This window comes from Neophocaena asiaeorientalis, unplaced genomic scaffold (genome assembly GCF_003031525.2).
Source record: "Neophocaena asiaeorientalis asiaeorientalis breed wild unplaced genomic scaffold, Neophocaena_asiaeorientalis_V1.1 scaffold46, whole genome shotgun sequence".
In the NCBI taxonomy this organism is placed as follows: Eukaryota; Metazoa; Chordata; class Mammalia; order Artiodactyla; family Phocoenidae; genus Neophocaena; species Neophocaena asiaeorientalis.
Window position 1 is genome coordinate 11,024,017 of NW_020175393.1, and position 16,319 is coordinate 11,040,335.

The following is a 16,319-nucleotide window of genomic DNA, read 5'->3' on the forward strand; positions in this document are numbered from 1 at the left end:
TATTTTAAAAACCCAAAAAAAAAAAGTGTTTTTTTTTTTTTTTTTTTTTTTTTTTTTTGAGCTTGAGAATCACTTTTTAACCTTAACAAATTCCCTGACTCATGCATTCTGTAACTTGTACTTTTGCTACCTCTTGAATGAAAAAAAAAATGTAATGTCAAAAAGCTACAAGGATTTCAGTGTCATTTTAAAATAAATTTATGTTTGTATTTTATAAATTACAATGGCACGTATGTAAATATTTAGAGTGGCACCCATATGGGCAAAACATGTAACATATTTAATCTATAGATAATTTAATGTAGGTGGCTTCTTGAGCCCTTTTATGGAACTCTGCGGTTCCCCCTAGGTCCCTGCTTCACTGTTTGGGAACTGTCAACACCATGTTGATTGTTTGGCTTTCATAGGTGCTAAGAAAAATTTTTTTGAATGAATGAACAGAGATAAAGAAAGCAGACGTTTTAGCTGCAAGCTACTGTTGGGTGAAAAACTGTTGCTTCCGGTTCACAAAATCTCATTATTTTCAGTCTAAATAGATCTTCATATTTGTTCTAAGTTCAGTGAACATGTTATTTCCATTACCTTTAGGGAAATCCCATCCTAAAATAGCTTGTTGTCTTTAAAGTAAACTAGTGGGAGGTCTAGCAGGTTTTCAAAGATGCTGCTATAAACAAAAATGGAGTATGTCCCTAAGTCTTTTTCAAGTTTGTATAGATTCAAGTAGGACACAAAGGTTCTTAGGTCTTTAGTAGTGTACCAATGTGACTAAGGTTACCTCCCTCCCTGAGGTCATTAACCCCTTCAAATAAGACTGTAGTCAGAGTGACCTACTCATAAAGGCCACAAGAAATCTGACTCATGGCCTGCTTTGAATTGCTTTCTCTGAGACACTGTATTATTGTCTTTAAGAAAAAGGCTGTGATCATCTATAGTTCTTGAGATTTGCAGCCAAATAAGTCAAACAAGCATCAATAAGAGATTAAACAAAGACTTAACCAAAAAAAAAAAAGAAAGAAAAAGAAAGAATTTTGTGCTCATGTTTGTTAAACAACCAAAAAATGTTTATTGAACACCTAACATGTGCATGTGGCGATTACAAAGAGGTACAGATTTAAGACTTGCCCTCAAGAAATTCTTAATTTCTTGAGGCAGGCTACAAAGCACATGGAGAGATGATTAGGGACAGAAAAGAGGAAGTACAGAGACCAACAGGGGCATAAAAATTCAGAGGATGCAGAAGGTACTCTGCCCTGATAGGCGAAGCTTTATGGAAAAGAGCTAGAGAAGGAGAGCACCTTGAAAACCTAGGGAGGAAGAGGCAGATGGATTTTTCGTATGGTTCACAGAGACACATGACTCTGTATATTGCAGGGGAAAGGCACCCTAAGTGACCTTGCATGTCTCCATCTGGATCACGTAGGCAAGGTTCCACTTCACTCTGTGATCATCCGAGGGATGCAGCAAGACAGCTAGTCTTGGGAGGAGCTGCCACAAGGATCATCTGCCTCCCTGGTTCTGGAGAGACATGGGATTTTCCACTTCGACCTCCTTTTAGGTATGGATGAAAGCTGGAAAACTGCTTGGCTGTGGTTTAGAGTTGGTGCCTCCATGACACAGCGACCCATCCCTCTGGTCTTCTGTCATCTGGACCCTAGATTTGGTATACTCCTTTGGGATTAGGACCATGGAAAATTGACACCATGCTGATCTTGCTTAGGCTGCCCTGTAAGTCACAAGTTTCCTGCACCATCTGGGCTCACTGTTTCCTCCCAGGCCAAACCTATGGAAGTGTGGCTGGCCAATGTGCAGGAGTCACTGCTGCTTAGAGACTGCTCGATGGATTGGCACATACAGGTCTGGAAGGAGTGATTAACTTTTCCCAAGTAGAGTGATTGGAAGAAGTAAATCAACGCCATTCAGAGGAGAAAGCTACAGGTACGTAGTACAACAGGCTGCAGTACTGCTAGTCGGCATCTTAACAAACAAAAATCAGAAAGCAACTTGTTCTGAGGCAGAACAGACCTAGGGTTGAATTAAAGAAGCTGCATGAGGGAGGAAAACCAACATTTCTTTCTTTCTTTCTTTTTATTGGGGTATAGTTGTTTTACAATGTTGTGTTAGTTTCTACTGTACAGCAAAGTGAAGTAGAGTCCCCTGTGCTATACAGCAGGTTCTCACTAGTTATCTGTTTCATACATATTAGTGGATATATGTCAATCCCAATCTTCCAATTTATCCCATCTCCCCTACCCCCTTGGTGTCCATACGTTTGTCCTCTACATCTGTGTCTCTATTTCTGCCTTGCAAACTGGTTCATCTGTACCATTTTTCTACACAATATTTGTTTTTCTCTTTCTGACTTACTTCACTCTGTATGAAAGTCTCTAGGTCCATCCACGTCTCTACAAATGACCCAGTTTCGTTCCTTTTTATGGCTGAGTAATATTCCATCGTATATATGTACCACATCTTCTTTATCCATTTGTCTGTCGATGGGCATTTAGGTTGCTTTCATGACCTGGCTATTGTAAACAGTGATGCAATGAACACTGGGGTGCATGTGTCTTTTTGAATTATGAAAACCATCATTTCTAATTCAAGTTGTTTTCAGCAACTTTCTTTCCACTTTCTTCCTTTCTCTGTCCACCACTCCCCCCAAGCACACACACATCCTGGGCTAGAAGAAACAATGACTATGTCACAACTAACAAGCGAACATCTAAAAGGGACATCTGTATAAAGTCGCAAGGGGTTGCCATACGTACTTCTGTATCTGCCACTGCAAACACATGTACACAAGTTGGGGATTACTTTATAACATGAGATAAATACCTTGTATGAAAGCATAGAATAGTAGCCTATGTAATAAGAGCCTTCTGGAGAAATCTGGTCTCCACAAAGGAGAGGCTTTGTACACATGGATTTTTGAGGAAGTTTTTCTCATAAGTTGTACAGGGATTCTCAGTATGTGCATTGATCATATGTATTTATCTTAAGGTTTAAGATATTACAGAGGACTTGGCATCATTCTATATAATTATAGTCTATTATACATTACATGATATTCTATTATATACATAATACTTGGCCTTAGGGAAGGAATGCTAAGTTAAAATGAAATTTTCTTGTAATCAAGTCTTTTTAGTAGAGAAGTGCTTCTAGGTTCAGGGCAGCAATTCTCTTTAATATGTTATCAGAACTCTTTAGTACAATCTGTGCTGCACAACTGTGGTTAAGAGCACGAGCTCTGGGGTCAAAGTGCTGGGTACAAATGCTAGCGCCATCTTGGGCACTTCTGCATAAGGCAGTGAAGCTTCTGTTCTTAAATTTGCGTTCTATCACCTCTGGGCAACAGGGAGAATGACCATGCGTGTCTCATAGTGGGGTTGTGAGGATTTAATGAGATAGCCACACAAAGTGCTTACTATAAAGGGTGGCACACGGTGTCCTACAATTATTATGTAAAACTTATTATTAAAATACTGATACAATAAATCATTTTTGATAGCAAGTAAATTGTTACTTAAACAGTTATAAGTTACAGTTATATTATACAAGTAATCCTCTTGTATAATATATAAGTATATTATATAAGTAATCCTCTTGCTTCTTGATTTTTCCTATACCTTTTTCTATTTTTATCTTCCTTTGAATAAAAGGGAACAGTGAATGAGTGGTGGTGATGAGCAGAAAAGGGAACATGAATATAATACTGTATACAGAGTTACAGTGGTTTCCAACAATGAAATACTGTATCTGGGTTTCTCATGACTTTGTAGGAATTGATTGTTTTAAAATATGCTTCAATTGCCAAAATTCCCATGACTTATGACAGGCTGAATATTTGATGTTTTCTTCCAGAAGACAAATGTAAGTCTCTTTCTTTGTTTCTTCTTCTTCTTCTTTTTCTAAAGTGCTATAGTATCACTATCCTAGTCACGACACTAGAAACTTACTTTAAGAGATACGACTTATTAATATTTGAGTTTTTAAAGGCATCTGGCCCTTATTTAACCATCACATTTACATCCAATTTCTGCAGGCATGGTTTTGCTGTTTAAGCTTGGCTTGATGCCCTCTGCAGAGAGCCTTTGCTTTAATGAACACAACCCCACTGAAACTGCTGGAGTCCCCTGGTCTGCCCCCCTTCCCTGCCCCCAACCAACTGTACAAGAAGAGCACAGAAAGTTTCACCTTGCATTTCAAATAAGAAGATAAAAGTAAGAAAATAAATCGAGGGAGAATCAGCTTTATGTGGCTGCCACTGCTATGACATATTCAACTTGATGCCCTTATATTATTTGCAGAAGTGTTTATGTACTATGAAATGTTCAGCCAGGAGACTATAAAATATTTTATGAGATGTATACATGGTTGATGGTAGAATTTTAAATGCAACTTGGGAAGGTTCTATCTAAATTCCAGGAGGGCAGATGAGGAAATACTTTCTCTGTAGTGACTCAGTTTTACATAAGGGGTTATATGAACTGGAAAGAAATACCTGATTTGGGAACTATACAAAATTTTTTTCATAAAATTAAATTTTATAATTTATAGGCAAGTAAAATTGTTTTCTTTCAGACCAAGAATCACAAGTTATGTTTATTTGTCTTCTACGTGGTAAAAGCATTAAACGCGGATTGTTTATTATTTTATAGGAACAAAGAACATGCAGTAATAAATGAAGAATCCTCCCCGGATACAGGAAGTATATACACTATTAAAAAATATTTGTGCTTCTGATGGTTTTTAAATAACAACTCTTGGTTCTAAAACTGGAACATTATTTTTGAATCTCAACTATTGCAATATGTGAAGGCAGAAGGTTAATGACATATCCTCAAAATGGCATGTTTAGAAAATTGCATTTCCAAATTCAGGTGAAGGGAGAAATATATTTCTGTTTCCTTTATCTTCAAGTCTATAAGGCAGTGCCAATTTCCCATAAGAGAAGTTATTTATTTACTTATTTATTTTCAAATTCCATCTCCCAAACACAGGCCTACAGAAATAGAAACTATTTTGTGCATTCACATTTGATTTACAATTAAGCCTGACTTTTTGTTTCTTTTTGTTTTGTTTATTTAAAATTTTAATTTTATATTGAAGTATAGTTGATTTACAATGTTGTGTTAGTTTCAGGTGTACAGCAAAGTGATTTAGTTATACGTACACATATACCTATTCTCTTTCAGATTCTTTTCCCGTATAGGTTATCACAGAGTATTGGGTAGAGTTTCCTGTGCTATGCAGTAGGTCCTTGTTGATTTTATATATAGTAATGTGTGTATGTTAATCCCATCCTCCTAATTTACCACCCCTCCCCCACCTTTCCCCTTTGGTAACCATAAGTTTGTTTTCTAAGCCTGCGAGTCTGTTCTGTTTTGTAAATAAGTTCATTTGTATCATTTTTTAGATTCCATATATAAGTGATATCATATAATATTGGTCTTTGACTTCACTTAGTGTGATAATCTCTAGGTCCATCCATGTTGCCTCAAATGGCATTATTTCATTGTTTTTTATGGCTGAGTAATAGTCCATATATTTTTATGTGGTATATAAGTACCACATCTTCTTTATCCATTCATGTATCGATGGACATTTAGGATGCTTCCATGTCTTGGCTATTATAAATAGTGCTGCAATGACCACTGGGGTTGCATGTATCTTTTTGAAGTATGGTTTTCTCCAGATATATGCCCTGGAGTGGGATTGCTGGATCATATGATAGCTCTACTTTTAATTTTTAAAATTTTTTTGATTTTTTGGTGGGATCTTAGCTCCCCGACCAAGGATCAAAACTGCACCCCCTGCATTGGCAGTGCGGAGTCTTAACCACTGGACCTCCAGGGAGGTCCCTACTTTTAGTTTTTTAAGGAACCTCCATACTGTTCTCCATAGTGGTTGTACCAATTTACATTCCCACCAACAATGTAGGAGGGTTCCCTTTTCTCCATACCCCCTCTAGCATTTATTGTTCATAGACTTTTTGATGATGGCCATTCTGACCGGTGTGAGGTGATTGTAGTTTTGATTTGCATTTCTCTAACAATTATTGATGTTGAGCATCTTTTCACTTGCTTTTTGCCCATCTGTATGTCTTCTTTGGAGAAATGTCTATTTAGATCTTCTGTCCATTTTCTGATTAGGTTATTTGGGTTTTTTTTTTTATATTGAGCTGCAAGAGCTGTTTGTATATTTTGGAGATTAATCCCTTGTCGGTTGCTTTGTTTGCAAACATTTTCTCCCATTCTGTTGTATTTCTCTTTTGTTTATGGTTTCCTTTGCCGTGCAAAAGCTTTTAAGTTTAGTTAGGTCCCATTTGTTTATTTTTGTTTTTATTTTCATTGTTCTAGCATCAACATCACAAAGTCATTGGGAAGATAAATGAACTACCAAAGGTAAGGTTCCTGACACAAAGTAGGTGCTCAAAGTATGTTAATTCCTCTCTCCCCTGCTTACAGACCTCTTTTTTAAAATTGATGTATAACTGGCATATAACACATTATTTAATTAACATCACAGTCCCTCTGAGGAAGATTTTAATATAACGCTTATGCTTTAGGATGTGTCCATAATTAGAATCATTTAAAAAATAAATCTAGGTTATTGTCTAAGATAAACATGCCATAAAACCCTGACGTGTCTTGGTAATATCTAATGCAAACCCAGTATGGTGGAGTATAAGACTAGATAGACTGATAATTAGGGACCATGGTCTGGTCTCTGGTCTGTCATAGCATTGCTGAGTGACGTTGGTAAAGTCAGTCTCCCTCTCCAGGCCATCATTTTCCATCTGTAAAATGAGTGGTTGTTTCCAATGATCTTTAAGACCATCTTCCACTCTGACAGTTTATGATTCTACATAACAATTTAATCTTTAAAGAAATTTATTTAAGTCACATTTTCTGAAACTTTCCCTTTATAAATTTTTTTTCCCCCTATACTCACTGCTTAAGGAAATTTTATTTCACTTCAAATTTAGTGTTGTGGAAAGAGTCAGAAAAAGAACCTAAGTGTAGAAAAGAAAAAAAAAAGAATTACAAATATTAATATTGAGCCATTACGGGGACATCTAGGCTGGTTCGGGACAGACATAAATGACCTTGTTCTATTCTAAATTCAGCTCACTGGCTTATGATGAAAAGTGAAAGGTTATTATATGGACTTACTGGGCAAAACCAGATTTTATAAATAATTACCTGTCAGACTGTTCAAGATAGACAAACATACGCCAGACCAACAAAAACACAGACCTGTCATATTTCTGAGAGAAATGTACGTTGAGTCTTCCTTCTCTGGGACTATAAGGAGATCAGGTAGAATAAAATGAAGGGAAAAAAAAATCTAAACCCGATATTTTCTGCCTTGTGCATACTTTAAAATGTATAATGTGGGAGAGGAGGAATTTCGATGTGAAAAACCGGCTCCTGAAAATTTTACACGTCCATAAGCCTGGCATAGAAACCAAATACAATAAATGCTGTCGTTTTACAAGTTAGGATGTTTACTGCAAGCTTGTAATTTTCCATGATTAGGGATGCCAAGAAAAATAAGAATGATGATAAAAAGAGAAGTTTAATCATACATTTCACCCAGCGCAGATGGAACATCAAAACCATTTGGCAATTTTTTGATATTATATATCTGCATTTTTTTGTTCTTGACATGAAGATTTTTTCCAGAAGGACTAACATAGAACAGGTAAGTGATAGTTAACAAATGTGAATAATATGGCACAATCACATTAACTGAGCCTCACTATGATTTGGTCACAGGAGGAAAATCTTGCATGCTTCTCATTTCTGTTTTTATTAATTCTTTACAAAGGCTATCTCAGTGTGTGTAGAAACCATGATAGAAGTAAAATTATACAAAACTCCTAAAGAATTAAAGAAACCACTTCCTTCTTTGCAATTCAAGTTCAATCAAGAACTGTATATAACTGCTATATCTTGGTTCGCTTCGTTACAGTTCCTCGTTTACTGGAGAAAGTATAGATGCCAGAAGGATAACTCAGCTGCTACCAGCAAGAAACTGCCCAGCCCACATTTCAGTCTAGGTGTTAGTGCTTTGGAGGGAGAAAGCAGATCACTTGGCTCCCCATCCATTGATTCTAACCGCTTTGCTTCTAAATGGGTACAGCGTGTGTGTGAGGGCTGGGCCTGGGGATCGGAGGGACAGGGGAAGGAGAAAAATGAAGATGGGGAAGAGGGTCTACGAGGGGAAAAACACACGATAGGTAGATACTCAGGAAGTTGGGAGGAGGCCATGAAAATGACACATATACTACACGTGGGGTGAAGGGAAGAGAAGATGGGAACAGACAGTTCATCAGGCCAATTAGGTCTTTGATTAGTGTGAGTTTATAAGATGGACATTTGTCTGTAAAATACATGTAGATCTAGACATCAAATGTCAGAAGGTAGAGTTGGTGGGACAGTCCAAGGGGAAAACTGACTGTTCTTTTAATTTTGTTTCCTTTGTCCTAAACCTGGATTACAAAATGCATCAAATGAAACATAGACTAAACACTGAGAAAAAAAAAAGTCACTGCTTTTAAGTTATGTGAGCTGAGAGCAGTAAATCTATTCCAAATTAAAATCTCAAAACTGTGTGATGTGCATTCTTGTCCACCTACACACCATCCCAAACATCCTGCCATTAATTGGCTAAATGGCCCATCTAGTAAACAAGACTAAGTGTTGAGGGGGCTGGAAAAGGGCTGGAGTCAGCCAGTTGATAGTCACAACAAACCAACCCACTCCCAAGGATGCGGAGAAGGTAAACTTGTCTTTTATTTTGCCCAAGGAGGGGAACAGAAATCACCTTAATATAACACTGCCTTTCCTGTTGTCTCGGTCCCAGTCACATCAGCAGGCCAGAAAAGCCATCCCATTCCTGCGGTAGGCACTCTGTCAAAGAAAAAGAAATCTGCAGTGAATTATCACATGAAGTCAGACCAGGAAAGGAAGCGAAAGAGCAAACAGAACTTTCTTCCTGTTTTGTAGACTCTGCTGGCTGCCATCTAATAGGGTGCTTAATCTGAACATTTCTGGTGGCAAAGCTCTAGCAGCCACTTTGTTAAAAAGTCAGTGTGGTTAACAAGCGGTTAGTGATTCTATTTTGGGGGAGTGGGAGATACCTAAAATAAGACATCCCATTTTGTTAATTGATTGGGCTTGGTTAGGCCAAAGACATGTTGTGTTGAATCTGTTTGTCCTTTATAAACATGTGCTCTCTATTGGACATGCCCAAGAATCACTTCTAACTAAGTCTCTTAATAGTCTGTAAATTACTGACTCATTATATCCTTCCCAGGCCTAATTTACAGTCTCAGCGAAAAGCTATGGGAACAGATACTAACAGAGCCCCCCACCCCCCACAAATATGGTGATCTCTAAGGAGTTCTGTACATTATAGACATTACAGAAAACCTGAATCTTACATAATTTTATATACATTCATGTACATATAGATGTATAAATGGATATTCATGATGGGATAAAAATACTCCCATAAAAGAAAAATGGGAAAATAGATACTAATTGCAATAATGCAATATATTCCAGTAAAGAAAGTAAAATGGCGTGATTTCTCACTCCAAGAGATATATTCTGCATTTCAGAGTCAGAAGAGTTGGGCCATACAGGGCCTCTGTGACTCGTCCTGATTCTCACAATGAGACCCAGAGTGACGCAGAATTAAAATCCGGGATTTAGGAATAAAATACCCCTTTCACCACCATAGTTTTCATTATTTAAACTAGGAACAGCAACGTTCAGAGAATTCATAACCCTCAATTAAATGGAATTTTTCTATAATCTGTTTTCAGAAAAATGGAAAAAATGACAAAATCTCATATCAGGGATCTTTTTTCCTTTAAGCTAGTAACTCTGGGCTGTTCTGGAGTCTGTAAACTTTAGGTCCAATAAATTTACCTCAGTAGCCATATTATAGGAAATACAGAATAAGCTTTTATGGTTAAGATAATGTTATGAAGGTGCTAAGAGTTTTATTCTAAAAACATGATTATTTTTAATTATACAAAAAAAAAAAAAAAAAAAGGAAAGTGGACCCAAGCTTTTTAGAAAGACTTCTACCAATATGAGGTGAAACAAAAATGGTTTTCCAGATAACTTTCTGTTAATCATAAAATTCAATTAACTTCAAAACCCTTCCCTTCAAATCTCCTGCTTACACAGGATTTACTATGGTTGTCAGGCTTTGGCGTCCTGGCTGAAATTTCATCGGTGGGTTATGCTGTTACACAGTTCACTCCAGATCAGCATATCAAGGATGAGAAAACAGTGGCAGATTCCAAGTTTCCTTTCTCAGGGATCTCTGGGAGCTCCATCTCACCATTGGACTCTTTGTGCCACAGGGTACTTTCAGATTGAAGCAAACATTCTAACAAAGGCTAGAAAATTCCAGCTCTAGCTCCTAAGATTGTGTACCGGAGAACAGTGGTTAAGTGAGCTCCTTGGAGAGCCACAAATAAGTTGCAGGAACGGATAAGGTGTCTTCCCACAACTACAGGCAGGGGAGCCTCAGGCCCTGAAACAGCCCCTTCCACCACAGCCGCCTTCGAGAGGCTCACGCCAAAGTAATACTTTCAGCTTCTTAACCTTGATATTTTACAGTTTACAACCACAGTGACAACCTTTAACATAACATAATATTGAAAGCACAAGGAATGGTTTACATGGAGATAAATGGAGCTAGGAATAAAGCTGGGTTCCTCTTAAAGGTAAATGGTTGAGGTGAGCCTTCCTTGAAAAAGCAGTCTTGGCTCGGGAGAAGACTGAGTCTTGGCTGAACTCACCTGAGAAATTACCACATTAAATCTTTCCAAGGTGGGTGATATGAAATGGTTTGCTCCAGTACTGAAGAGGTCACTTTTCAAAAATCAAGTCACCTTCACAGATAACTGATTACCACTGCTTGCAAACAAGTAAAAGATGACGGGCTTATTTAATAACATAGACACTCAAGTAGCCAAGTTTAATGAGAAAACCAAAGTTTAGAGCTGACCCAGATTTCTGGAATAAGTTCTTCTAATTCTAATTCTAAAGTAAAGAAGAAACAACGAGCATGTGTAATTAGTGAAGAGCAATTTCAGCAAACCAATCCCCTAGGGTCCTCCACCCTGAGTCACTGCTTTTTCCTTTTGATGTATAAAGGATGTATGTTGTCTGTCTGTGTAGGGTAATTATGGGAATGTCCCAAATTTGGCATCCCTTCCAGAGTAAGCAACTTGAAAGGAAGATGGATGAAGACAACTCATCTTTGTGTCAACTGTGAATTTCTCTCTATTTGTGTTGCGAATGCTGAAACTAAATTTAAACATTGCTTGGTGTGAGGGCCTTCCAGAGGCCACGTTCTCATGGAACATTCTGTATCCAACTCACTCTCTACTGTCAGATCCTATGAACGATTCACAGACACCCCTAGTTAGTAAAACCCAGACCTTGACCGGCAAAAGCCAGGACCTCCCCAACTACTGAAAAGTATAAATTAATCAATAACACAGACCTCGCCCCCCCAAACCAGCTCTTACTGCTATATACCACCTTAAGCTTTACTTCTTACTTAATAGAGCTCTGTTCTCAACTACTGTTGGCTCCTATGTAAATGCATTGAACAACTCAGATATTTTAGCATCTCCCAAAGTTACCAGCAAAGATTATATATATATATATATATATATATATTTTAAAGGACCAATTGTAGTTCTTAGGCTTTTTTTTTTAATTGAGTATCAAGCTAGCTTCCCATTTTTGACATTCTTTTATTCATTCAGTTCCAAATTATGACCTTTTACTGGAATCTCAATCTACCTGGATAAACAGACATAGATTCTACTTGCTGCACTGGGCACTGGTGGGGAAATTAACTAATTAAGGGTGTACTTTAAAAATATGGCTTAAAAAAAATCATATGGACAATGAACAAGCTAGAGAAAACATTTAAATCCCAAACTGGTTTACTTCTGCTTTTTTATGGTGTATCATAAATTACACATTTTAAGGAATGCAAATTAATATTAAAAAGCAAAAGGTTAATATTTATCTTAAGCAAAAGAAGATAAATATGCTATAAAACATACGCTGCAGTTTGAATATAATTATATGTGTGTTATTTATGCCATTAGCCTAATTAGTAAGGCTTTAATTATAGATAAAACCACGCCCCTCAGTTCAGACCTGTATTTTATTCTTACTACTACATTTCCTGATTAATTTTGGCATCACTGAGGCTGAGCTGTTGCTGCTCTGCACCCTGTTCCATGGGGCCAGAGTTAGGACTTTGACCCACCATCCCCAGGATGTGCTGTTGCTGCACCCTGAGCTCAAGCCACTACTGTACCCTGTCACCTCCCAGCTTGTGCCACTGCTGTTCTCCCCACCCTGGGGTCCAAATCACTGTGGTAAGCCCCAAGAACTCAGACCCTGGGTCCTTGGAAGATATACACATGCCTGCACCTCAGACACTGGCACTACCATCACTGCAAGTGCACCTGTGCCCCAGGACCAAGGTAGTTCCACACGTGCCTGATCCTAGAACCCCGGCTCCACTGCCACCGAGTGCCAGCTCACTAAACCTTGTACCAAAATGGATCCCCTTGGCTAGAACTTCCTTTCACAGGCAAAAAAGAAAGACCCCAGCAGCAGCCTTGGCCATCGAGGACCCCAACAGCCCTAGGTATCACTGCCACTTGCAGAACCTCTGCAGTCTGGGCCCCTGCAGTGTTTGCCCAAGTTGACCTCAGCTGATGGAGCTGCACAGAGATTATGCCACTGTGCTTTCCCCAGAATCAGAGCTGCTGAACCCCACCCTGCCAGAGCCCGCACAGACACCTTCAGGTGAAAGTCTTTCCCCTCCAGAGTCAGTCTGAAAAGGCTGGAAGAGTTGACTGCTCCCTCAAATGTGCAAAGCTACTGGAAACGTGGAAAGGCAAGGAAACATATCACCACCAAAGGAACTCAATAATTTTCCAGTAACTAACCATAAAGAAATGGATATCTGTGAGTTACCTGAAAAAGAATTCAAAATAATTATTTTAAGAAAGCACAGTGAGATTAAGAGAACTGACAGACAACTCAATGAACTTAAGAAAACAATGCATGAACAAAATGAGGAATTCAACAAAGAGATAGAAATCATAAAAAGGAACTAAACAAAAATTTTGGAACTAAAACGCAAGAGAGAGCTTCAAAAAAAAGAATCAAGCAGAAGAAAGAATGTGCAAACTTGAAGACAGATTTCTTGATATTATCCATTAAGAGGAGAAAAGAAATAAGAATGAAAAAAGGGTGAAAAAAGTCTGTGTAAATTAGGGGACACCATTAAGTAAAATAATGCAGTCAGCCCTCTGTATCTACTTATTCCACATCTGCAGATTCAACCAACCAAAAATACTTGGAAAAAAAATTCCAGAAAGTTCCAAAAGGCAAAACTTGAATTTGCTGAGTCGGCAACTATTTACATAGCATTTACATTGTATTTATAACTATTTACATAGCATTTACATTGAATTAGTTATTATATGTAAACTAGAGATGATTTAAAACGCATATGGGAGGATTTACAGAGGTCACATGCAAAAACTATGTCATTTTATATAAGAGACTTGAACATCTGCAAATTTTGGTATCCATGGCGGGTCCTGGAACTAATCCCCCACAGATACTGAGGGATGACTGTATTTGACTTATGGGAGTCCTAGAAGTAGAAGAGAGAGAAAGGGTCAGAAAACTCATGTGAAGAAGTAAGTTCTGATATCTGGGGAGAGATATGACCATCCAGAAACATGAAGCTCAGGAATTCCCATATAGATTTAGCCCAAAGAGCTATTCACTGAGACATATTATAGTCAAAATCTTAAAAATCACTGACAAAAAGAGAATTTTGAAAGCAGCAAGAGTTTAAAAAGAGTCATCACATACAAGCAAACCCAGACAAGGTTATCAGCAGATTTCTCAGAAGAAACCTTGCAGGCCAGGAGAGAAAGGGATGATATATTCAAAGTGTTCAAAGAAAAAAACCTGCCAATCAAGAACACTTTACCCAGGAAAGTAGATAAAGACTTTCCCAGACAAACAGAAGCTGAGGGAATTTATCACCACTAGACCTGCCTTACAAGAAATGCTAACTGGAGTTCTTCAAGATGAAACAAAAGGATGCAGCAAAAGCAGTGCTAAGAGGCAAGTTTATAGTGATAAATGCCTACATTAAGAAAAAACGAAGATTTTACGCACCTATGGTCACCTAACCTATGACAAAGGAGGCAAGAATATACAATGGTGAAAAGACAGCCTCTTCAATAAGTGGTGCTGGGAAAACTGGACAGCTACACGTAAAAGAATGAAATTAGAAGACTCCCTAACACCATACACAAAAATAAACTCAAAATGGATTAAAGACCTAACTGTAAGGCTGGACACTCTAAAACTCTTAGAGGAAAACATAGTCAGAACACTCTTTGACATAAATCGCAGCAAGATCTTTTTTGATCCACCTCTTAGAGTAATGAAAATAAAAACAAAAATAAACAAATGGGACCTAATTAAACTTAAAAGCTTTTGCACAGCAAAGGAAACCATGAACAAAACAAAAAGACAACCCTCAGAATGGGAGAAAATATTTGCAAACGAAACAACGGACAAGGGATTAATCTCCAAAATATACAAAACAGCTCATGCAGCTCAATATAAAAAAAACCCCAAACAATCCGATCAAAAAATGGGCGGAAGATCTAAATAGACATTTCTCCAAAGAAGACATGCACATAGCCGAAAAGCACATGAAAAGATGCTCAACATCAATAATTATTAGAGAAATGCAAAATAAAACTACAATGTGGTATCACCTCACACTGGTCAGACTAACCATCACCAAAAAAATCTATAAACAATAAATGCTGGAGAGGGTGTGGAGAAAAGGGAACCCTCCTACACTGTTGGTGGGAATGTAAATTGGTACAGCCACTATGGAGAACAGTATGGAGGTTCCTTAAAAAACTAAAAATAGAATTATCATACGACCAGCAATCCTGCTCCTGGGCATATACCCTGAGAAAACCATGATTCAAAAAGATACACGCACCCCAGTGTTCACTGCAGCACTATTTACAATAGCCAGGACGTGGAAGCATCCTAAATGTCCATCAACAGAGGAATGGATAAAGAGGATGTGGTACATATATACAATGGAAGATTGCTCAGCCAGAAAAAAGGAGAAAATAATGCCATTTGCAGCAACATGGATGGACCTAGCGATTATATACTGAGTGAAGTAAGTCAGACACAGAAAGACAAATATCATACGATATCGCTTATACATGGAACCTAAAAGAAAAGGGCACAAATGAGCTTATTTACAAAACAGAAATAGAGTCATGGATGTAGAAAACAAACTTATGGTTACCAGGGGATAAGCAGAGGGAGGGATAGATTGGGAGACCGGGACTGGCATATACACACATATATACACAATACTACTAAAATAGATAACTAATAAGAACATGCTGTATAGCACAGGTAACACTCAATACTCTGTATGACCTATACGGGAAACGAATCTTAAAAAAAAAAGAGTGGATATATGTCTATGTATAACTGAACCACTTTGCTGTACACCTGAAACTAACACCACATTGTAAATCAACTATACGCCAATAAAAATTTTTTTAAAAACGGAAGATTTTAAATAAACCAAACCTTATATATTATATAACCGTATATATTTCAATTATCCCTCAATAAAGCTGGAAAAAAAAGGGGGAAAATTTCATTATAGCAGGCCTCAAATTCACTTACAAATACTTCATTCCTCAAAGGCCTAAGACAGAAGATTTTGGTTCTATTGTCTGAATTCCTATAAATTTGCAGAATTTGATTTTAGCAACTCTTTATTTAGCGTTCCAGCTTGGGCTTGGTGGTGCTTGCTTGCACTACCACTTGTGCTTGGAGGTGCAAAGGACACAAGGATAAGTAACACAGTCCCTGCAGTCACTAAAGCTTCCAATTTAATGCTAATGGTTTAACCACCACAAGTAAAATGCATTGAGAGGTCATTTTCAAGGGTGGGAAAGAGAAAAAATAAGGCAGCCTTTTTGTTTTCTCTTTTACTTTTAATCATAATATTTAATTTCAAATAACACTTAAAAGGGCATGAGATTGTATATTTCTTAAAGCAGGGGGGCAAATATTAAAAAATACTACAATTTTAAAAAGATGGTTTATGAAGTACAATACTTTCATGTCCATATCTAATTTAGCCTTACCACGACTAGCAAAAAAAAAAAAAAAAAA

At 37.6% G+C, this 16,319-nt stretch overlaps 1 protein-coding gene across 3 annotated transcripts in view; it reads right to left on the reverse strand.

Annotated features, from left to right (window-relative positions):
* The window catches only part of SUPT3H (SPT3 homolog, SAGA and STAGA complex component), a 443,936-nt gene that overhangs the window by 16,996 nt on the left and 410,621 nt on the right, over nt 1-16,319 (reverse strand). For all 3 annotated transcript variants that reach the window (XR_003006039.1, XM_024765889.1, XM_024765890.1), the window contains exon 13: nt 8,833-8,918. Coding sequence is in view for 2 of the 3 variants with exons in the window: in XM_024765889.1 (XP_024621657.1) it covers nt 8,877-8,918 (42 nt within the window). In the remaining variant the exon portion in view is untranslated. The remainder of the gene's footprint in view (nt 1-8,832; nt 8,919-16,319) is intronic.